Source organism: Sceloporus occidentalis, unplaced genomic scaffold, assembly GCF_023333645.1.
Source record: "Sceloporus occidentalis isolate IW3139 unplaced genomic scaffold, rSceOcc1.0.p SCAF_312, whole genome shotgun sequence".
In the NCBI taxonomy this organism is placed as follows: domain Eukaryota; kingdom Metazoa; phylum Chordata; class Lepidosauria; order Squamata; family Phrynosomatidae; genus Sceloporus; species Sceloporus occidentalis.
In genome coordinates, this window is record NW_028317292.1 from 439,536 (window position 1) to 465,059 (window position 25,524).

Consider the following 25,524-nt stretch of genomic DNA (forward strand, 5'->3'; position numbering starts at 1 on the left):
AGGCGAATGAGTGGGCAATTGACAACCCGCTCACCTGTTCCACCCCAGAGCAAAGCATCCAAACACTGTCAGTCCTAGACGTTTGGCAGCGGACTTACAGAACTCAGACACTAGGCCCTAGCGTAAATTGGCTACACCGGCGGGGGTAGCAGACATTGCCACACCGCAAACAAGATGCAGCCAGGGGGAGGAACTACCTTAAACATTAGAGAAAGAAAATTAACTTTCCAAGTTGGGTAACCCAACTTGGGCAGATTGAATTTAAGAAAAGGCAGTCTGCTCCATCAGATGAGGTGCCATGCGTGAATGCTATGGACTCAGTATGTTTCCAGTCATAGAAAACACGAGCTCACTTTGAACAGTGGTTGGCGGACATGATAGAAGCTGCTGCGCAACCCATGAGAGTGCAGGCCACACACTCTTCTTTTCATCCCAGTAGCTAAGAGGATCAACATTAGGTGCAGAAGCAACTTCACAGAGGTAAAGTTTGACCATTTCAGCAGCACTACTCTCCTTTCTGCTGCTAGCTCTGTCAGATGGTCCAACTATACTCCCAAGTGCCTCTTCCCAAAACGCAGCTGCTCCACTCAGCTGTGTTGTTGTGATGCTTGTGGCACTGCTGCTGATGCTGCTGCTAGGAGTAGCAGACCACATAATCTCTTCCTCCTCCTGCACCTCTCCCTCCTCGGACAGCATTCCCATTTTACGCTGCCAGTCACGCACCTTGTTGACCAATTGCTCCCGGTAGCTACTGAGAATATTGAATTTCAAAGCTAGCTTTCCCTTAATTCTTGGATCGCAAAGGCACGCTAGCATTATTTCAGGACTCTGTTCTATGCGTTTGCGAAGGTGTAGCAGATCCTTCAACTTCCTGACTATGGCTGCTACGTCAGGATGTAGAGTGCCACCTTGAACAGCCTCACGGTTTTCAAGGAACACATCCATCTTGCTGCCTAGATGGGAGAACACTGGGATTACCTGGGCCAGACTGGCAGTGTTTGAGCTTAAATTTTCAGTGGCATCCCTGAATGGTTTAAGGACTGCCACTAGCTGGGCGATCACTGTCCAATCCTCCCTATTCAATGGAGATGTAATCCCAATATTATGCTCTGAGGCAAGATTATGGATTTCCCTCTGCTGCTCCAAAATCCTCTCCAGCATGTTTAACGTGGAGTTCCACCGTGTACTGACATCCTGACGTAGGGAGTGTACGGGAAGACCTGACCTCTCTTGCTCTTCCCTCAAAAGTTGGCTAGCCTTAACACTATGGTGAAAGTGCCCAGCGATCTTTCTGCAGCGGGACAGAACTACTGCTGCCACATTAGTTCCTTCTCACATTGCTGTCTTCACTACAAGATGGATGATGTGGGCTGTACAGCGCACACCAACAATATGACCATCTCTCAGCGCTTTCACCATATTCGCACCTCCGTCAGTTACCACAAAACCAACTTCAACATTGGTGCCTGCCTCTGCTCCCACCCAAAGGCTAAACATTTTCCTCATCGCATGCAGAATATTTTGGGAAGTGTGCTTTTCATCCATCACTTCTGCATGGAGAAGGAATGATCGGTAGCCTGCTGCAGCAGCTTCCTTGGACACACCGGGCTGCCACCAGTGTGCTGTCAAAGAAAGAAAGGCATGCTGCCCACTAGGTGCACTCCACAATTCTGTTGTGAAATGAACAGACTGACCAGCAGCCTTGGAAAGCTCCTCTTTCACTGCTGCAACACAGGACCGATACAATGAGGGGACAATGTTCCTGCTGAAAGTGGAACGTGACGGAACTGTATATTGTGGAGCCACAGCCGCCATCAATTGTTTGAAAGGCTCCCCTTCGATCATAGAGAAGGATGCCCCTCCAACAGCAATGAACTGACCAATAAGGCGCGTTACTTTATTGGCCTGCTGTTTGGGCATTGTTCTCTTGGAGTGGAATGCCACAAATTGTTCCAGGGTGGGCTGGACATGCAGTGCTCCAACCTGCCTTGGTCTCTGGCTCCCAGCACTAGCAGCTGCTGCTGCTGCTGCTATTGGCTCAGAAGCAGCTGTTGGGGTTTTTCCACGGCCACCAGCTATGCTGCCTGCACTAAGTTTTACTTCTGCATCTTTCCCCAATAGCACAGCGTTGTGTTGAGTGCTGAGGTGATGCTTCATGCTAGCACTGGTAAAATGGCCAGACACTTATTAGCTTCCCACAATGTTTGCACTTTCCATAGCGCCTTCTTCAACATTTTCAAAGTGCTCCCATATTGGGACGCGCATAGCCTTGGAGTGTGCCTCGGGTGCTGCTCCTACTGCTCGGGGTAGGCAGAACTAGTGGTGGTGGGACTGGTGGTAACAGTACTGGCCATAGTGGGACTGCTAATTGCTTTAACTTTAGATTTGCTAGGTTTTGCTGCTGCTGGTGGTGGTGATGGTGATGATCGCAGCGGAGAAGGTGGAGGCTCAGGGGAAAATTGTGCACTAGTCATTTGGACACTGCTCCCTGAGGAATCTAATTCCTGACCACTCATCTCCTCTACTTCCTCTGGCTCATAGTCTATTTCTTCATTAGCCAGAACGAATGGAATTCCTGCTAGGCTGGAGCTAAGACTGATATCGTCGTGAGACTCGTGACTAGTAGTAGTGCGAGCAGGAAGAACAGACTGTGCACTTGGCCTTTCAGTCTCAGGCTCCTCTGCTACCTCGCTAGGTGGAGTTCCACTATGTGTAGCCCTCTCTCTAACTGTCTTTACAAAACTATTGTAAGGGATTGGTGGCTTGCTAGAGGTACTAGGAGGACATGGCGTGGCGATACCAGTGGGAACAGTAGGCGCAGCACTAGTGGTGGTAGAGGCGGTAGAGGTGGGGGTGGTGGTTTTCCCTACGAAGGAATGAGATCGCTTTGGTTTGGGACCCCTCTGAGTCTTGCTGCTAATTTGGCTCTGCTTGGTATCTTGCATGCTGCTTGTGGATGGGGAAGATGCTGCTTGGGGCAAAAGGCACTTCTTTTTACTCACTGGGCTAGTAGAAGTACTAGTTGTGCTACCCTTTAACTTTGAACGTGCTTCTGGTGCTTTAGGCTTTCTGTAAAAAACCATAGAGCTTGTGGGCCTAGCTGCACTACTACTGCCTGCTTTTGGTGTCTTTCCTTTACTTGATGATCCTTCAAGCAATGCTTCCCCAAATGATAAGCGAGAGCTTGGCCTATTTGGCCGACTAGACTGACGCAAAGGCTGCATCTTAGAACTGGTGGTGGTGCTGGTGGTGGTGGTAGATGGAGCTTGTCCCTTAGTCCCAAAAGGACGATCCATTTCAAATTTTGTGTTGTGTGTGTAGTGTAGTGTTTAAAAAAACGTAAAAAAAAAAGGGGGATAAAAATTAAAGACTTTGAATTTACACGGGCCTAAGAGCCTATCCTACTACTATGCTAAACCTAAAGCTATATTAGTATTCTAGTCTAACTCTAGATTAGTTAGGCCTAATATTAATTAGGCCTCGTATTATACATTTGTATTATTTGAGCCTGTGACTAGCTCAGCGCACCGACATTTTTTCTCTTCCCTGTTTGCACATATTTGAGGTTGTTGGCTCTTCATCAGTCTGGTTGCAGCTTGCTGTCCAGGGGTTAATAGGGAGGAGGTTTAATTGCACCTCCCCCAACACATTAATAAGGTTTTGGTAGCAGTATAAACTGCTTTGTGTGCCCACTATGTAGGAGGTGAGAGTAGGTTCTCGCCCTATTGAGAGTGTGCCTTGACGTGGCGGGTGAGCTTAATTATGCTTTGGCCAATTCATATAACTAAAACCTCTCCTTTATATTATGTTTATGTATTTGTTGCCAACTTTATTAGGGTAAGAAGCGCAGACAGTTTTTTGTTTTTTGTATACATTGTACAGCTAATACACTGTTTTTGCAGCATGCTTACACCTGTTTGGTAGGCCTCGTATTATACATTTGTATTATTTGAGCCTGTGACTAGCTCAGCGCACCGACATTTTTTCTCTTCCCTAGTCTAACTCTAGGCAGACGCTCTCAAGCCCACTAAGCTAAAGTGAGGTTAAGTTATATATAATATTATATTATTAATAGATTAGAATTACTTATATTATGGATTATAGATAGAATATAGATTATGAATTAGAAAGAATTACTTATATATATTATAGATTATGAATTAGAATTTATATTATATTATATATTATAGATTAAGAAGATTAAAGATTAGAATTATTTTAGTACTACAGCTAGTAGCTTGAAGCTTTGCTTAGTACAGTTGTTGTCATCACACAGTCAATTTTTCTTGAAAATAAATTAGAAATAAAATAAAATGTCACAGCAAAACAGTTAGCTTCACTGCTTGCTGAAACACACAGCACTTATACGGCTGCACTCACTAGCCCAACAAGTTCACTTCACTGATGGACTGAGGTGAGCAAAACACTAAGGGTACTTTTAATAAAATTAAAATAAAATGTAAAATAAATGAGAAAATCTTTGCAAAACAGTTAACGTCACTGCTTGCTGATTAAAAAAAGAACACAGCACTTATGCGGCTGCACTCACTAGCCCAACAAGTTCACTTCACTGATGGACTGAGGTGAGCAAAACAAATGAAATAAAATGAAATATTATTAATTAAGAAAAATTGACTTGGTCTCTTGCTGTTGCTAAAACAAAGCACAAACTATAGAACTGCAGCACCAGTACTAATAAGATTAGCTGAACTATAAGCTAGTAGTAATTATTAATTATTAATCGATTCTTCGTGGTTGCGAGTCTTCGCCTTCTCCTACGTTTTGCCGGCACTGTATTCTCTTCGGCGTGTCTTCGGAACGAACAAAAAAACGGCCTCTTCGTGCTCGTTTACATGTTCGCCCGAAGAGGAATGCGCAAGTCTAGTCAAAACCATGCCATGGTTCACACATGAGAGATCAGTCAAAATAAGGAATATAGTACAAGTGGCTAAACAGATACAGAATCAGGAACAAAGCAAAAGGACATATACATAACTGCTAAATACTAGAACACACTCATAGGCATTGAGCAGAGGAAGTGGCAGGTTTAAATAGAGAGATTGGGGGCGTGGCCTGGCAACAGAGCTGCATGGACGTGTGAGAGAAGAGCTCCGTCAGCACACGAGCGATTAAGCGGCTTTAATCAAAGTTCCCTACCGGACAACGACTTTTCCTGATGGCTTTTGGGTTCCTGACACACACACACACTTTTTTTCACCCCCAATTACATATACGTTTATTTTATCATCATATGGGGGTTCTATCGTGTTCCCAATGTTGATCTGTTTTGTAAGGGTATGACCCCTCTCACATGCTCTCATTCTCCTCTTGTCATTCCGTAGGGGTTCTCACTATGTATTAGACTTGGGCACCAGGGGGCTCTTCGTGTTCGTCTTCGTGCTCGTCTTCGGGGGAGAAAAAACCTTCGTATTCCGCGAATATTCGCCCGTTCCTGTCTTCTCTTCGGGCGAATATTCGCGGACATTCTTCGTGCTCGTTTAATCTTCGTTTCCTTCCCGGTTGCCTTGCAGGGGTTAATACGGGGTTAACAACACATCGGAGCAGCAGCAGCTGCCGTGAAGGAACGTGTGTGCAACTCTATTGGTCGTTTCGGCAGGGGGCTGGTCTGGCATCAACTAGTGAATTGCAGAACGCACTTCATTCGTTGATGGCAGGCCAGCCCCCTGCCGAAACGACCAATAGAGTTGCACACACGTACTGAGGTGTACTGTACACAAAATGACCTAGAGACAAATGCTCCAAGGAACTTGGCCTCCGTTTATCATACACAATCACACATCCATAGATGTTTAATAAAAGAATAGGGATTATTTTACATTTTTAAATTGATTTTGGACCACTTGTAATACATGCCTAACATTTGCTACCTATTTACAATGGCATACTTTGCAACAACCCAACTTTTACTGGACAGGACTGGAAAAAAGCAGGACTGTCCACCAAAATCTTGGGTGTGTTGGCAGGTATGCGGATGGAAAAATGTTGGACAAGAACTAAAAAATAGCTTAGGGTTAATGTACGGTTATGTTTAAGATTAGTAGCAGTGCACTGCTTTGGTTAAAGATGTATTATGTCTAAATAATAATTTAATTTTAATGGCTTTTAAAAAAAAATTAGGGGTTTATTTAAATGTATTTTAAAGTTAGATTTATTATTTAGTACTTTATTATATTTATTTAATGTTTATACTAGTGCTACCTACCGAGCTATAACTACCAACGTGTATTTACATACCTAGTTTAGCTAAATTAGATGGGACAGGACTGGAAAAAAAGCAGGACTGTCCCTGAAAAAGTTGGGTCTGTTGGCAGGTATGTGGATGGAAAAATGTTATAGTATGAAGTGTGAGTTATAGCGTTAATGCTAGTGAGTGTAGAAATGAAGGCCAGGACAAATAACAAGAGGAAAGGTCCTTGTGATTTTTGCATTGTACGTGTATGTGTTATGTGTGTTATGTGTGTTGTCACTTGTCACTGTGTTATATGTGTTATGTGTTATGTGTTATGTCACTGTGTTATTTGTGTTATTGTGTGTGTTATGTTTGGTTGGTTGTGTATCAGAAGGAAAATAATGAAATGGAAATGGAAAAGGAAATGGGAAAGGCGAATGAGTGGGCAATTGGCGACCCACTCACCTGTTTCACCCCAGAGCAAAGCATCCAAACACTGTCAGTCCTAGACGTTTGGCAGCGGACTTCCAGAGCTCAGACACAAGGCCCTAGCGTAAGCTGGCCACTCCGGCGGAGGTAGCAGGCGTTGCCACACCGCAAACAGACGCAGCCAGGGGGGAGAAACTGCCCTTACCATTAGGGACATTTGAGGCATGACACTAGCCAGGAAGCGAACTGGCATCGAAGAGACGCTGGCACCACCACCAGCAGCAGCAGCAGCAGAATTGGGAAAGGCGAATGAGTGGGCAATTGGCGACCCACTCACCTGTTTCACCCCAGGGCAAAGCACCCAAACACTGTCAGTCCTAGACGTTTGGCAGCGGACTTCCAGAGCACAGACACAAGGCCCTAGCGTAAGCTGGCCACTCCGGCGGAGGTAGCAGGCGTTGCCACACCGCAAACAGACGCAGCCAGAGGGGAGAAACTGCCCTTACCACTAGGGACATTTTGGGCATGACTCTAGCCAGGAAGCGAACTGGCAGAGAAGAGATGCTGGCACCACCACCACCAGCAGCAGCATTGAAAAATGGGAAAGGCGAATGAGTGGGCAATTGGCGACCCACTCACCTGTTTCACCCCAGGGCAAAGCACCCAAACACTGTCAGTCCTAGATGTTTGGCAGCGGACTTCCAGAGCTCAGACACAAGGCCCTAGCGTAAGCTGGCCACTCCGGCGGAGGTAGCAGGCGTTGCCACACCACAAACAGACGCAGCCAGAGGGGAGAAACTGCCCTTACCACTAGGGACATTTTGGGCATGACTCTAGCCAGGAAGCGAACTGGCAGAGAAGAGATGCTGGCACCACCACCACCAGCAGCAGCATTGAAAAATGGGAAAGGTGAATGAGTGGGCAATTGGCGACCCACTCACCTGTTTCACCCCAGAGCAAAGCATCCAAACACTGTCAGTCCTAGACGTTTGGCAGCGGACTTCCAGAGCTCAGACACAAGGCCCTAGCGTAAGATGGCCACTCCGGCGGAGGTAGCAGGCGTTGCCACACCGCAAACAGACGCAGCCCCCAACTGCCCTTACCATTAGGGACATTTGAGGCATGACACTAGCCAGGAAGCGAACTGGCATCGAAGAGACGCTGGCATCACCACCAGCAGCAGCAGCAGAATTGGGAAAGGCGAATGAGTGGGCAATTGGCGACCCACTCACCTGTTTCACCCCAGAGCAAAGCATCCAAACACTGTCAGTCCTAGACGTTTGGCAGCGGACTTCCAGAGCTCAGACACAAGGCCCTAGCGTAAGCTGGCCACTCCGGCGGAGGTAGCAGGCGTTGCCACACCGCAAACAGACGCAGCCCCCAACTGCCCTTACCATTAGGGACATTTGAGGCATGACACTAGCCAGGAAGTGAACTGGCATCGAAGAGACGCTGGCATCACCACCAGCAGCAGCAGCAGAATTGGGAAAGGCGAATGAGTGGGCAATTGGCGACCCACTCACCTGTTTCACCCCAGGGCAAAGCACCCAAACACTGTCAGTCCTAGACATTTGGCAGCGGACTTCCAGAGCTCAGACACAAGGCCCTAGCGTAAGCTGGCCACTCCGGCGGAGGTAGCAGGCGTTGCCACACCGCAGACAGAGGCAGCCAGGGGGGAGAAACTGCCCTTACCATTAGGGACATTTGAGGCATGACACTAGCCAGGAAGCGAACTGGCATCGAAGAGACGCTGGCACCACCACCAGCAGCAGCAGCAGCAGCAGAATTGGGAAAGGCGAATGAGTGGGCAATTGGCGACCCACTCACCTGTTTCACCCCAGGGCAAAGCACCCAAACACTGTCAGTCCTAGACGTTTGGCAGCAGACTTCCAGAGCTCAGACACTAGTCCCTAGCGTAAGCTGGCCACTCCGGCGGAGGTAGCAGGCGTTGCCACACCGCAAACAGACGCAGCCAGGGGGGAGAAACTGCCCTTACCATTAGGGACATTTAAGGCATGACACTAGCCAGGAAGCGAACTGGCAGAGAAGAGACGCTGGCACCACCACCAGCAGCAGCAGAATTGGGTAAGGCGAATGAGTGGGCAATTGGCGACCCGCTCACCTGTTCCACCCCAGAGCAAAGCATCCAAACACTGTCAGTCCTAGACGTTTGGCAGCAGACTTCCAGAGCTCAGACACTAGGCCCTAGCGTAAGCTGGCTACATTGGCGGAGGTAGCAGGCGTTGCCACACCGCAGCAAGTGCAACCAGGGGGGGAGAAACTACCCTCTCCATTAGGGACATTTAAGGCATGACACTAGCCAGGAAGCGAACTGGCAGAGAAGAGACGCTGGCACCACCACCAGCAGCAGCAGCAGCAGCAGCAGCATTGGAAAAGGCGAATGAGTGGGCAATTGACGACCCGCTCACCTGTTTCACCCCAGGGCAAAGCATCCAAAAACTGTCAGTCCTTGGCGTTTGGGAGCGGACTTCCAGAACTCAGACACAACGCCCTAGCGTAAGCTGGCTACATTGGCGGAGGTAGCAGGCGTTGCCACACCGCAGCAAGTGCAACCAGGGGGGGAGAAACTACCCTTTCCATTAGGGACATTTAAGGCATGACACTAGCCAGAAAGCGAACTGGCAGAGAAGAGACGCTGGCGCCACCAGCAGCAGCAGCATTGGAAAAGGCGAATGAGTGGGCAATTGACGACCCGCTCACCTGTTTCACCCCAGGGCAAAGCATCCAAAGACTGTCAGTCCTTGGCGTTTGGGAGCAGACTTCAAGAACTCAGACACTAGGCCCTAGCGTAAATTGGCTACACCGGCGGAGGTAGCAGGCAACCAGGGGGAGAAACTACCCTCTCCATTAGGGACATTTGAGGCATGATTTCAGCCAGGAAGCGAACTGGCAAAAGATGCTGGCACCACCACCAGCAGCACCGTTGGAAAAGGAAAAAGGTGAATGAGTGGGCAATTGACGACCCGCTCACCTGTTTCACCCCAGGGCAAAGCATGAAAGTCTGTCAGTCCATGGCGTTTGGGAGCGGACTTCCAGAACTCAGACACTAGGCCCTAGCGTAAATTGGCTACACCGGCGGAGGTAGCAGACGTTGCCACACCGCAAACACGTGCAACCAGGGGGAGAAACTACCTTAAACATTACAGATAAAAAAAATTAACTTTCCAAGCTAAGAGCTGGGTAACCCAACTTGGGCAGATTGAATTTAAGGAAGGCAATCTGCTCCATCAGATGAGGTGCCATGCGTGAGCGCTGTGGACTCAGTATGTTTCCAGTCATAGAAAACACGCGCTCACTTTGAACAGTGGTTGGCGGACATGATAGTAGCTGCTGCGCAACCCATGAGAGTGCAGGCCACACACTCTTCTTTTCATCCCAGTAGCTAAGAGGATCAACATTAGGCGCAGAAGGAACCTCACAGAGGTAAAGTTTGACCATTTCAGCAGCACTACTCTCCTTTCTGCTGCTAGCTCTGTCAGATGGTCCAACTATACTCCCAAGTGCCTCTTCCCAAAATGCAGCTGCTCCACTCAGCTGTGTTGTGCTGCTTGTGGCACTGCTGCTGATGCTGCTGCTAGGAGTAGCAGACCACATCATCTCTTCCTCCTCCTGCACCTCTCCCTCCTCGGACAGCATTCCCATTTTACGCTGCCAGTCACGCACCTTGTTGACCAATTGCTCCCGGTAGCTACTGAGAACATTAAATTTCAAAGCTAGCTTTCCCTTAATTCTTGGATCGCAAAGGCACGCTAGCATCATTTCGGGACTCTCTTCCATTCGTTTGCGAAGGTGTACTTTTAGCAGATCCTTCAGCTTCCTGACTATGGCTGCTATGTCAGGATGTAGAGTGCCACCTTGAACAGCCTCACGGTTTCCAAGGAACACATCCATCTTGCTGCCTAGATGGGAGAACACTGGGATTACCTGGGCCAGACTGGCAGTGTTTGAGCTTAAATTTTCTGTGGCATCCCTGAATGGTTTAAGGACTGCCACTAGCTGGGCGATCACTGTCCAATCCTCCCTATTCAATGGAGAGGTAATCCCAATATTGTGCTCTGAGGCAAGATTATGGATTGCCCTCTGCTGCTCCAAAATCCTCTCGAGCATGTCTAACGTGGAGTTCCACCGTGTACTGACATCCTGACGTAGGCAGTGTACGGGAAGACCTGACCTCTCTTGCTCTTCCCTCAAAAGTTGGCTAGCCTTAACACTATGGTGAAAGTGCCCAGCGATCTTTCTGCAGCGGGACAGAACTACTGCTGCCACATTAGTTCCTTCTGACATTGCTGCCTTCACTACAAGATGGATGATGTGGGCTGCACAGCGCACACCAACAATATGACCATCTCGCAGCGCTTTCACCATATTGGCACCTCCGTCAGTTACCACAAAACCAACTTCAACATTGGTGCCCGCCTCTGCTCCCACCCAAAGGCTAAATATTTTCCTCATCGCATGCAGAATCTTTTGGGAAGTGTGCTTTTCATCCATCACTTCTGCATGGAGAAGGAAAGATCGGTAGCCTGCTGCAGCAGCTTCCTTAGACACACCGGGCTGCCACCAGTGTGCTGTCAAAGAAAGAAAGGCATGCTGGCCGCTAGGTGCACTCCACAAATCTGTAGTGAAATGAACAGACTGACCAGCAGCCTTGGAAAGCTCCTCTTTCACTGCTGCAACACAGGACCGATACAATGAGGGGACAATGTTCCTGCTGAAAGTGGAACGTGACGGAACTGTATATTGTGGAGCCACAGCCGCCATCAATTGTTTGAAAGGCTCCCCTTCGATCATAGAGAAGGATGCCCCTCCAACAGCAATGAACTGACCAATCAGTCGCGTTACTTTATTGGCCTGCTGTTTGGGCATTGACCTTTTGGATTGGAATGCCACAAATTGTTCCAGGGTGGGCTGGACATGCAGTGCTCCAACCTGCCTTGGTCTCTGGCTGCCAGCACTAGTTGCTGCTGCTGCTGCTGCTGCTATTGGCTCAGAAGAAGAAGCTGTTGGGGTTTTTCCACGGCCACCAGCTATGCTGCCTGCACTAAGTTTTCCCTCTGCATCTTTCCCCAATAGCACAGCGTTGTGTTGAGTGCTGAGGTGATGCTTCATGCTAGCACTGGTAAAATGGCCAGACACTTTCCCTCTGCTTATTAGCTTCCCACAATGTTTGCACTTTCCATAGCGCCCTTCTTCAACATTTTCAAAGTGCTCCCAAATTGGGGCGCGCATAGCCTTGGAGTGTGCCTTGGGTGCTGCTCCTACTGCTCGGGGTGGATGAACAGAGGCAGAACTAGTGGTGGTGGGACTGGTGGTAACAGTACTGGCCATAGTGGGACTGCTAATTGCTTTAGATTTGCTAGGTTTTGCTGCTGCTGCTGGTGGTGGTGGTGGTGGTGATGATCGTAGCGGAGAAGGTGGAGGCTCAGGGGAAAATTGTGCACTAGTCATTTGGACACTGCTCCCTGAGGAATCTGATTCCTGACCACTCATCTCCTCTACTTCCTCTGGCTCATAGTCTAGCTCTTCATTAGCCAGATCGAATGGAATTCCTGCTAGGCTGGAGCTAAGACTGATATCGTCGTGAGACTCGTGACTAGTAGTAGTGTGAGCAGGAAGAATAGACTCTGCACTTGGCCTCTCAGGCTCCTCTGCTACCTCGCTAGGTGGAGTTCCACTATGTGTAGCCCTCTCTCTAACTGTCTTTACAAAAATTTTGTAAGGACTTGGTGGCTTGCTAGAGGTACTAGGAGGACATGGCGTGGCGGTACCAGTGGGAACAGTAGGCGCAGCACTAGTGGTGGTAGAGGCGGTAGAGGTGGGGGTGGTGGTGGTGGTGGTTTTCCCTACAAAGGAATGAGATCGCTTTGGTTTGGGACCCCTCTGAGTCTTGCTGCTAATTTGGCTCTGCTTGGTACCTTGCATGCTGCTGGTGGATGGGGAAGATGCTGCTTGGGGCAAAAGGCACTTCTTTTTAGTCACTGGGCTGGTACTACTTGTGCTACCCTTTAACTTTGAACGTGCTTCTGGTGCTTTAGGCTTTCCGTAAAAAACCATAGAGCTTGTGGGCCTAGCCGCACTACTACTGCCTGCTTTTGGTGCCTTTCCTTTACTTGATGATCCTTCAAGCAATGCTTCCCCAAATGATAAGCGAGAGCTTGGCCTACTTGGCCGACTAGACTGACGCAAAGGCTGCATCTTAGAACTGGTGGTGGTGCTGGTGGTGGTGCTGGTGGTGGCGGTGGTAGATGGAGCTTGTCCCTCCTTAGTCCCAAAAGGAGGATCCATTTCAAATTTTGTGTTGTGTGTGTAGTGTAGTGTAGTGTTTAAAAAACTATAAAAAAAATAAAAAAAAATAAAAATAAAAAAAAAGGAAAAACGAATTAAAGACAAAAAATTAGAGGAAGTTCTCTTCAGTGCTACTGCTTAAAAAGTAAAACTATGCACTACTGCACTGTGCTGTGTGCAATCTGCCAAAGTGCTAAAGTTATTTAAATTATTAACTCAAGATTAACTATTTAATAACTAGCAGTATTTTATTTTTAATTTGAATTTACACGGGCCTAAGAGCTTAGCCTACTACTATGCTAGCCTAAAGCTATATTTCCTTACTATAAGTCTACCTCTAGGCAGACGCTCTCAAACCCACTAAGCTAAAGTGAGGTTAAATCAGATTCAGTATATGATTTATTAATTAATATTAAATTATATAATATTAATAGATTAGAAATAATTTACTTATATATTATGTATTATAGATAGAAGAATATAGATTATGAATTAGAATTTAGAATTAGAATTACTTATATTATAGATTATGAATTAGAATTTATATTGTTATATATTATTTATAATATATTATAGATTAAGATTAAAGAAGATTAGAATTATTTTAGTACTACAGCTAGTAGCTTGAAGCTTTGCTTAGTACAGCTCGTCACAGTCAATTTTTCTTGAAAAGAATTAGAAATAAAATTAAATGTCACAGCAAAACAGTTAGCTTCACTGCTGGCTGCACTCACTAGCCCAACAAGTTCACTTCACTGATGGACTGAGGTGAGCAAAACACTAAGGGTACTTTTAATAAAATTGAAATAAAATGTAAAATAAATGAGAAAATCTTTGCAAAACAGTTAACGTCACTGCTTGCTGATCAAAAAAAAACACAGCACTTATGCGGCTGCACTCACTAGCCCAACAAGTTCACTTCACTGATGGACTGAGGTGAGCAAAACAAATGAAATAAAATGAAAGATTAATTAAGAAAAATTGACTTGGTCTCTTGCTGTTGCTAAAACAAAGCACAAACTATAGAGCTGCAGCACCAGTACTAATAAGATTAGCTGAACTATACGCTAGTAGTAATTATTTAATATTATTACTTTTATTTATAGCTAATTTAATTAACTATTAAGACAAGAAAGAATTATAGAATTATTGATATTACTGATTTTAGATTAGACACTAGTAGATGTCTTGAATGTCTACAGTACACTCTACACTAGTATACTATTACTAACTATAACTGACAAATATATATATAATTTTATAATGAATTCAATTATTAATTATATTAATTAATATTACTGATTTTAAATTAGACACTAGTAGATGAATGTCTACAGTACACTCTACACTAGTATACTATAGAATATATATATATATATGACTGACAAATATATATATATATAATAATGAACTATTAAATTATAGATTCTATTAAATTATTATTTATAAATTCTATTTAATTTATTTAAGCAGGACAGGCAATAGGCACTAGTGCCAGCCCAGGGCAAGGGCACCCCAGTGCCACTGAGGCACTGGGTGCACTGTCAACTCAACAGCACTTACACTACAGTTGATGACAAATTAAATAAAAAAAATTAAATTAATCAAATTATTATTATTAATTATATTAAGTAGCACTGAAGTGAGGATGAAGTACACTGTGAGAAATGGCAGGCTAAGGCTTACCAGTCTCACACAGAACAGAACAATCTCTCTCTGTAACGCTCGGATGCAGCACAGCAGTGTTGCCAAAGCAGTCACAGCGAAAAATGAATGGATCTCTCAGGCAAGCTCTGGTCTTATAAAGGCGCCTTCAGAATTCAAAAAACAGCAGCACAGGCATTGGACGAGACCCTTAGCGTGACGTCACAAGAGTGAGCTGATTGGACAGACGAGATCAGCTCACTCCTGTTCTTCGTGGTTGTGAGTCTTCGTCTTCTCCTACGTTTTGCCGGCACTGTATTCTCTTCGGCGTGTCTTCGGAACGAACAAAAAAACGGCCTCTTCGTGCTCGTTTTCATGTTCGCCCGAAGACGAATGCGCAAGTCTACTATGTATTGCTCTGGCTGCATCTCTCAGGGATATCCCCCTTACACGACACATGATCTATACACAAATGTATATATTATACATATATAATTTTTTTCTTCATTACATATATGATTATGTTATCATGCTATGGGGGTTCCAATGTGTTTCAACTGTTGCTTGGTTTTGTAATGGTATGCCCCCCCTTACCCGCTCACACTCCTTGCCATCCGCAGGGGTTCTCACTTTGAATTGCTTTGGCTGCATCTGGAGGGGTATCTCCACAACACATGTTCTATACGCAAATGTTCCCCATATATGTATTTCTTTTTTTTTTGCTAATTACATATATGTTTATTTTATCATGCTATAGAGAGTTCTCTGTTTTATAAGGATATGACCCCTTTCGCATGATCTTATTCTCCCCTTGACATTCGCTAGGGGTTCTCACTCTGCTCTCACTCTCAGGGGTATCCCTCTTTCCACTTACACGACATATGATCTATACACAAATGTTCCCCCCCTTATGTATATATATATATATTTTTATTATTATTATTTTTTATTTCTCTTTCTCATATATAAGGGAGTGGCCTGGTCTACCTTCTAGTACAATTATTGTCAATATTATTCTGTGCTATATTGGGATGTTTTCTCATATGTCCTGGGATCTTATGTTATTATGTTTTATCGCCGATGTGTTAGCGATTTATTGCTATTGCTTGTTTACTTTGCTCCCCCTATAGTTGTTAATGTATTTCAGATACACTTTACCGTATGTTCATTTGTGGTGTGTATATTTAGTGTTTTATGTGATCTCACCATCTCCTTTACAATTCCCGTTAACCTAATCTACTCCTCCCTCTTATATATATATATATATATATATATATATTATTATTTTTTTATTTTCCTTTCTCTTTTCTCTCTCCTCTCTTTCTTTCTTCCCTAGCTATTCTTTATCTGTGCTATTTTGACTGGGGCATAGCCAAAGACTGCTTTCAAGATGGAAATTACCATACTTTCTATTAATGCCCAGGGTTTAAATACCCCACATAAGCGCAGAATGCTGTTTCAAGAAGCTAATTCGCTCAAAGCTACCATAGTCATGATTCAAGAAACTCACTTAGCAAAATCCAATCACCACGTATTGGCATCTAAGCACTATCCCCTTGAGTACCATGCATGGGCTGCAAATAAGACACTAGGGGTAGCGATACTTATTAGCCGACATGCTCAGTTTCAATTGCTGTCTCAGACCTGTGAACCTCGGGGCCGCTACATCATTCTCCGGGGATGTCTTAATGGTACACAGTGTACCCTGCTTAATCAATACGCCCCCAATACAGGCCAATTGGTTTTCTGTGATCAAGTTTTCACATTTCCAACTTTTCCTTTATGTGTATTATTATTGTACTTGCTGCTGCAATATGAAGATTATATGAGGCCATATAACTTTATTGCATATTTTTCATTTGAAAACTAAAAGCTTCATCATCAGTAAACCTGCTTTAATAACCCCACACAGGGTGTAATTTCTGCATGTTTTATGTTGCAGTTTTGTTTACATAAGATGTGGATAATGATTGTTTCATAACCACTCAGTACATCAATAAAAGCAAAATAAGTAATGTAACAGATAACATTGTGAATGATGGTTAAACCTTGCTCATTAAGGTTGTTATGGAAATGTGTTAATAAATAGGTTACTTGCATGAATTAAAGGTTCTGCTGACACTGTTCATTAAGTAGTGGACTCTTCACCCTTAGTGACAAAGGTTCATTATAAATACCTTTTGCTTAGCTTGAGGTCTTGAGCACTCTGATCATATACCTGTTGTTTTTCTCTCTTCCTGCTCACTGTGTAATTTTTAAGTATTGTTTGTACATCATGGTAAAGCTTGTGATTCCAAATCCAGGACTGGAAAGAAGGATTCAAACTTACCAAGAACTTGAAAAATTAGAAAAAGAAGAGGCAAATGAGAGACCAAAATGGGATAACAAAGCTCAGTATATGCTTACTTGTATAGGCTTTTGTGTAGGACTTGGAAATGTATGGCGATTTCCTTACCTCTGCCAAAGCCATGGAGGAGGTATGTTTTCTTTTATCATATTGTTAATGATTCATACTTCTTGTTTTACATTTAATAAACAATTAGAAAATCAAATTAATCACAGAAAAACCTAGAAAACATTTTATTGATGTTAAAGTTGTCATGTCATGTAGGTAGAATGATTAAAGCTTAAACTTGATCTTGCAGGAGTAACAACTGCTTTTCTAACTTTAGTCGTTTCACAGAGTATTGACTAGTTTTGTTGTTCATGTGTTTGTTCACAACAAGATATGAGATACTCCTGTTTTGGGCATTTAATTTTTCTAGACATTGTTTCATACTACTAGTCCGTGATACAAGCTTTAATTGCGATCAAGTCATATAGGGAAATTGTCCCATTTCCCTTGAAGTATGGAAAAGTTCAAATATGTATATGTATGTATTTTTTATATTATGCTAATAAATGTACTTGGCACCTTTCAGAATAATTTTTAGAGATATAATTACAGTAGTCATGCTGACATTACGATCAGGATACAGTATGTGGCTATAGTCTAAAAACTAGAGGAGTCGCCTAAGACCATTGGAAAACACATATTTCACAATATATAATTACATATTGTTTTTGCGATTAATCACTATGCTTTAATTATGTTCAATTTGTAACAATGAAAATACATCCTGCATACATTACGATTCATAACAGTAGCAAAATTAAAGTTATAATGTAGCAACAGAAATAATGTTATGGTTGGGGGTCACCACAACATGAGGAACTGTATTAAAGGGTCGCGGCATTAGGAAGGTTGAGAACCACTGCCTTAGATGTAATATGAGGAAGTTATAAGTGCTAGACTTACTGCTGGATAGTCAGCAATTAGCAGCTAGTTTTTAGAATGAAAAGCTTGAATTAATTATTGAACAGTTAAAGAGTTAACAACAAACTACTATACCTAAACCTCAAGAAAATCTGGAAGACATTAAATCAAGCATTAAACCAAACAGACAATTAAGTTCATCTCTTAATATGTAATAATAAAATTTTATAGGGTTTATAAAGATACTGTTTATGTTTAAATGTACTAGCCATTGCTGGTGTGGAGACATATGAGGCTTATATAAAAGGGGATTTGTCATGAATTGTGAGATTTAATTTAAAATATTATGTATTTTCCTTATTCTCCTTTTGAGATTAACGATCTCCCATTTTACAGATAGAATGAAAAATCAGCACCTTAACAGATCTCACAGATTCCAAATTTGTTCTACATTGTTCTGAAAAGCAGACAACCTATTCCGCTTTGAATCTTGCATTTTCTTGCATTATTTTTATGTTTATTTTTCTTTAGCTGAAAACAGTGTGGGTGTTTGGGAGGGGGGCAGCAGCCATGTTTATTTGGTCAGTTGCTGGGCAACATCAGAGATGCCAAAAGGGTGTATACATCCCGTGCTTAGTCTGTATGACCTTGATGGAAATGTAAAACCCCTTGCAATATACCAGTGCTCATTTTGAGTGTTCCATATTTTTTTTATAAACAAGCAGGTGCCGATGCTGGCTCCTACTTTTAGGTGAAAGTCCAGGCTATCATCAGTCTTACATGCAAAACACTTATAGTATGCCTCTGACATTAAATACTGGCTCCCAGGAATGTAAAATATCAAGGATGGTTGTCACTTGTTCATTCATCAACCATGATTAACCTACCTGTCCCTTTCATACCTTTTCTCAGAACCCTCCCTCTCATTTCAGTCTTTCCCCTGAAAAGTGTTAGTTTTGATGAATTTTAGCATCTCCACACTACAATTGTAAAGACAGTTCTATAGTCATTAACAATGTATCAAACTGTATTAAGATTTGAGGGTAGCTTTACATTAAAATACAACCATGTAGGCTGTCATGCCATAAGAATCAAGTGGCTTTGCACTACCTAGTGAACAGTTGTCCTGTATGTAAACAGTTACCATGGGAGCTGATTTTTAACTACACCCTTACATGACAGACAGTTTGTTCTTCTTAGTGATTCAGATCCCCACTTTAATGAGTTTAATGAATGTTCCAACCATCATTTCATCAGGAGATAACAGCAGTAGCCATGCCCCTTTCTTTTTCTACAAACAAAAACGGAAACATATCAATGGCCAACATTTTGACTAGCAGTCCACTTACTCTCAGATGACACTTGGGGTACCTTAAACCTTTGAACTCTAAGTAGACTCACTGCCACCATAACTGGCAGTAGCAACCATTTGGCCAAAGATTTGTGAAATCCTAGACATAGTGGTTGGTGTAAAAAACTATCTTTTTTCCCTGCAGCTTCTGCAAATTCAGTACCGTATGTATCAAATTACGTGGAAATAAAATCTTAAAGCAAAAGTTTAAAAAACCTGATACAAAGTTAATCTAAGAACTTTACCCACAAATCCTAAGAATGGATATCTGAATACATGTGCCTTATTAATGTATCATTGACTATTTATGTGAATTTTTTTTTCTGCAGTTGTTTAAGCAATAGGGTTGCATTTTTACTTTTACCAGTATTTTAATGGTTTGGGGTATTACCCTAAACCCATCAGCGGTCTATATAGGGTTAACTGCCTGCTGGTGGATTATTTCATGCATACTTTTTAATTGGCAAATGGTAAAAAAAATTATGTTATAAGCATATTTTCTTCAAACTATATATGCAGTGAATGTGGTATGTGTTTATAAAGTGATTGTACGTTATTTCTCACATTTTGTCCATTAGATAAAAAAAAGCATTTCTTAGAATCTTTTAGGCAGGGCCAGATTAAGAGCATCATAGGCTTGGTGCTGAGGATTTTGGTGGCCTTTTTATGGAAATAAATACAATAGAATTTTAACTCCTCGGCATCCATGTGAAGAGAAAGATGACATGAGTGCTAGGCAGATAATATAGGCTATAATCTTATGTGATAGGATTGGGAGTATATCAGTACACTAAAAAAAGTCCAAGAATGTTTTGTCCTCTGAAGTGACTACAAATTCAGGAGGGTGTTTTATCTCTGGATAAGTAAAAATTAAATAGTTCAATTTATTCCTACAGTAATTAAAGGGCCAGGAAGCAGATGACCAAATACACATATACCAGGACAGGCTCTGCTACACCCATACCAACACACACACCAGGACAGGCTCTGCCACACCGACACACATACCAGGACAGGCTCTGCCACACCGGCACCTAGACACACACACCAGGACAGGCTCTGCCACATTGACACCCAAACACACACACCAGGACAGTCTCTGCCACATTAACACCCAGACATACACACACACACACACACACACCAGGACAGGCTTTGTCATACCAACACCCAGACACACAAACCAGGACAGGCTCTGCCACAACGACACCCAGACACACAAACCAGGACAGGCTGTGCCACAACGACACCCAAACACACACACGCCAGGACAGGCTCTGCCACACCGTCACCCAAACACCCACCTACTACTTTAGTCCATTTCTCGCCAAGGGGGGAATCTTTGAGGGAGGTACTGTCAAGGTACTTAACAAGCTGCATTTTCTTCCCTGAGTTAGCCTTCTCATCTGATGTGTTTGGAACTGCCTTTAGTTCTTGTGACCACAGTTACTCACCTGGTTGCTATCAGCCAACCCCTTCTAAGCTTTTTAAGCAGCTAGGCCCATTTCCCCTTTGCTGTTGTGTTTGTTTTACTTCCAAGTGCATTCCTGTGTTCCTGCGTTTCTGTGTATTACCTGGTGTGATGGGAATGGCCTGTACCCAGACTGGGTACACCCGTCAGACATTGCTTCCTTCTCTCCATGGCCACCGGGAACACGAAACTTCAACCGTCAGGCAGGACTAGTGTCGAAGACAGCAGGAAACACAGCTCTTTGGGAACCTCGGCGGCATTGTAGTATATAGAAGCATAGTAATACAGTGCTTTACTGCCCTGGCAAGGGCAGCACTGAGGCTTACCCCAAATTTTTTTTGGAGAGCCCATGGTCGTGATCTTCCGTCTCTACTGCCGTGCATTTATCAATCATGAAGAAGGTGATACGGAGTCCCCAATCTTCGTCTTCTGGGGCATGCACTCTCCGAAAGGATATGCATCCCCTTCCTTCCCACCCAGGCAAAAGCCTTGGCTGGGCCAGATCTTCGAGAATCTCCCTGAGAGGGAAACCACTGAAGTCTTCACGTCCTCCCTTATGAGAACATTTTCTAAGGGGAAATGGGGGCCAGAAGGCACACATCACTCCCCCCACCAATCACTGTGGCATCAGGCAACCCAATGGTGCTTAACTCATCCGAAAAGGGAAAAGTGTCGGTGCCAAAACAAGTGCCAGTGAAGGTATCAGCGGCCCCAGCCAATGGATGGTAAAATAAAAAAAAATCACCCTCCACAACCAGCCAATGGCCAGGGCAATTTAAGAGTGGGTATAAAAAAAGTGCATCATGAGGGGATCCAAGGTGAATACAACATGCTAACCAGCCCGTGCAAAGTGAAAAAAAGTGTGCCCCCCACACACTCATCACAGTGCCAAGTGCCCCAGCAGATCCATGCTAGGGGACACTATAACACCTGTCAGGATCCACCCTGCCTGCCAACACTATGCACTAATTATTCACTCATGTTTTCCAACAACTACTAGTGGCTGCCCTTCTCTCTCTGGAGCACCCAGACCTCGTTATTGCAAGCAGCTGGGCCTTGTTACCTGGATTACCCTGCCTTTATAAACCTGCCCTTCAGTCAGGGCTTTTACATTGAAGTTATAGAACTGTTTTGCTCTGGCCCTGTATCTGATCCTGACTTGTACCTGATCCCGAATTGTTCCTGGCTTCCAGCTGAGTGCCCTGCCAGTGGGCTGTCAAGCCGAGTGCCCTACCAGTGGGCTCCCAAGCCGATTGCCCTGCCAGTGAGCTCCCAAGCCGAGTGCCCTGCCAGTGGAATCCCAAGCCGAGTGCCCTGCCAGTTGGCTCCCAAGCCGAGTGCCCTTCCATTGGGCTTTCTGCATTCAGCCCTTCCAGTGGGCCTACTCCCGTCAGCCCTGCCATCGAGCTTCCTGACGTGCGCCCTGCCATCGGGCTACCTACCGTGCGCCCTGCCATCGGGCTTCCTGCCGTGCACCCTGCCATCGTGCTTCCTGCCTGGTGCCCTGCCATCAGGCTATCCTGCCTGTGGTGTCTTTCTTTGCGCCTGTCTGTATCTTCCCTCAGTTATGAGGCATTGTGGGGTACAGACTTAACTCCAAGTTCCCCTGCAACTCGGCTCTGTGTATGGTGTATAGTGACCAACAAGGGCCAGGCCTGAGCCACGTCCCGCAGCACGGGAAGAATCTTGTTGCGCAGCACCTGCACTTTCCCTTCGATGGTAAGGTATCTGAGACTCCACAGTCCAAATTTCTTCTTTACTTTAGCAAGTCTCTCCTCCTAGCTTTTCAGGGCCACGCCATCTCTGCTGAACTAGACTCCCAGGATCTTTAGTAAGTCGGTTTTGATGGGAAAAAGGATCGGGTCAGAAGTCAGGTCCCACCGCCCGAAAAGCATGGTCTCTGACTTCCCGCAGTTGACCTTTGCGTCTGAAGCTTTGCTTTCTCGCTGGCTGGCGGTCTACACAGAAGATAGTCACGTCATCCAAGTAGAGCAAGCACTTTATCTCTTTCTTGTCTCTGCCCCGTACGGACAAAATTAGGTAAAGTGATGGAAAATCCCATCCAAGTTTATCAATTGAGGTGTCCTGATTTCAGAAATACCTAATTTATATAGATTTTCCATACTTTCCCAGCACCAGGGAGCATACTATAAGGTGTACATTTTTTGTATAATTTTTATGCCTATGGCTTAACGTGTTTGAGGGTTGTGAACGGAGGCAGGAGGGTTATACTGGCTAGATGTTATGCTAGGGCAATGGGATGTAAGGTTTTTTAATTTTTTTTTATTCTCTTTTTTATATTTTTTTTTTTATTTTTTTTTATTTTTTTTATATATATATATATATATATATATATATATATATTTTACACAAAAAATGTTAGAGGTCCTCTTAGGGACCTCCTGAACATGCCAGTGATGTCACAATGACATCACAGCTCACATTATTATTATTTTTTTTATTATTTATATTATTATTTTAATGATTTTTTTATTATTTTTTAAATGAGTAAACTTTTTTTCCCCTGCTTTTCTGTTTCAGGATGGGAGGGGGAGTGAGAGACATGGTTTCTTAGTCCCCTCCCCGCGATCCCCCTGCACCGATCACACTGTGATCTCTATGCAGGTCCTCACAGATGTGCATAGAGAATGCAGCGTCTGTGCCTCATCGGAGGACAGGATATCCCCTGCAGGGATAGTCTGTCCTCCGATGAACTTCCGGGTTACGTCAGCAGTGACGCAACCCGGAAGGGAATGCCCGATCCCGCGAGCTGTTACATCAGATCGGAGCTGTGACATCAGATCGGACAGCAGAAAGCCGGCGATGCCGGCTTCTGCTGTCAGTGGGGAGTCCAGGCTGATCTCATGTGCACGAAGGGCTGGACGTACCGGTACATCCATAGGGGTTCCTTAATAAGCGTTTTTTGGACGTCCCAGTACGTCCATCGGGAATTGAAGGGGTTAAAAAACTATTCAGATGTTTCAAATTCAAGTTGAATATAGAAAAATCTGAAATTCTGCACTAAATATCACAACACAAGTAAAAAAAATAATTCAACAGGAATATACATTTAGATGGAAATCATCAGAGTTAAATTATTTAGGATTAAAAATTACAGCGAAATAATTTTTTTTCACTCTCCTATCCGAAACCAACCATTCATTGAAAGAATGGAAGAATATGGAATTATCTTGAATTAATGCAGTTAACTCATATATTTCCCAAATGGATTTATTTTTTAGACATGTGCCTCTAAAGATTCCGAGACCTTGGATTAATATGTTACAATCCAGTTTCAGTAAATGTATTAACAATGGTAAATGGTTGAGCTTGGGAATTAAATATTTGGATTAAAAAAATGAATAGAGGAGGTTTAAACTATCCTAGAGTTGAAAGCACATATGAAGTCTTTTAACCCATATATATAATGTCAAACTTCAAACAAATTATGGCCAACCCTGATTTAAGTTAGAAAAGTTTATGATAAATAATGAAAATGTATTCTCATATATGTGGCAATTCGATAGTAATGTGGAACATAAGCTTAGTGAAACCACAAATTATATAATTAGAGATATCTTTGGTGAATGGAAAAGGATAAAAAAAATGTAACCTTTGGTATAAGATCTTAGACAATGCAGATCTTCATCTTATGGAAAGTAATGTACCAAATATGAACCTTAAAAATTGGAGAAATTCAGGAAGTATAAAAGTAAAAGATATTATATATGATGACAAAATAAAATCTTTTAATCAATTAGCTCTGGAATATAATTTACCTAACTCAGAACTTTTTATCTACTTAAGAATAAAATCTGTTCTATATCATGTACGCTATAAGGCTGACAGAGATACACACGGAAAACTCAAATGTATATTTAGCAAGAGAAGTATAAAAAAAAGTCATGTCTAAATAAGTGATTAAAAAAAATAGATGAGACTACACCAGAGCTATTTTTAGCTAGCTGGTCAAGGGATTTAAGGTCAGAGATTTCACAAAAAGATTGGTACACAGCAATAAATCGGACAAATAATAACATTATTAGGGAAAATTACTTCAAACTTAAAAGATGAAAATTATGTATTCAAACTCATCGGATAAATGCTGGAGGTGCAATGTGGAAAGGGGTGATTACAAACATATCTGGTGGTTTTGTAAATCCCTTTGGGATGATACATATGAAATATTGGAAAAAATTGATAAAATTCAAATAAAAAAAAATATGAAGATCGCTCTTTTACATGTTCTCCCCAAAATTTATCTTTAGAAAGAAAAATAATAGTTTTACACGCATTGGCGGCCAAAAAGCTACTAATTGCCAGATCCTGGAAAGAAACCAATCCTATAAGTAAGACACAGTTGGATTAGTGCATCACATAAGAGGAAGTCATAAATTTGTGAGGACTGGATCACAAAATTACGAGATTTATGAATTATTAGAACTGGGGTCAGCCCTATGTCTATAAAAACATGTTTTTTTTTGGGGGGGGGTTGTTTTGTTTTTATAATGATAATTAATATATAATATCCTTGTGTTATAACCTGCACCCAACATCGAAATGGCAGGTTTTTACCGATAATATTGGTCAAGCTAGACGTCTGATTATATGCTGAAGACTCAGTCTATATGTTTTTTGTATTTAGATTTTGTCAATGTTATGTATGGTTTTATCTGTCAGAGCTACCTGACCCTCCTCACCGGAAAACCCGGCTCCACCGTGGCTTTTCAGTGTTCGTTGTGTCCGTCCATCACATCACTGTTGGTATAAATAAACTCAAATACAAAAAATATATCAAAAAAGTAAAAACACACGTGCGCTGTGAAAAAACACAGTGCAATCATGTGGCAAAACTATATACAAAAACGCTCCCAGTG

General features: G+C 43.3%; 1 protein-coding gene across 1 annotated transcript in view; it reads left to right on the forward strand.

Annotated features, from left to right (window-relative positions):
* Positions 1–16,844: 16,844 nt before the first annotated feature.
* The window catches only part of LOC149274901 (sodium-dependent neutral amino acid transporter B(0)AT1-like), a 132,834-nt gene continuing 124,154 nt past the window's right edge, over positions 16,845–25,524 (forward strand). Inside the window, exon 1 of the mRNA XM_089505132.1 lies at positions 16,845–17,046. Within this exon, the coding sequence (XP_089361258.1) occupies positions 16,845–17,046 (202 nt within the window). The remainder of the gene's footprint in view (positions 17,047–25,524) is intronic.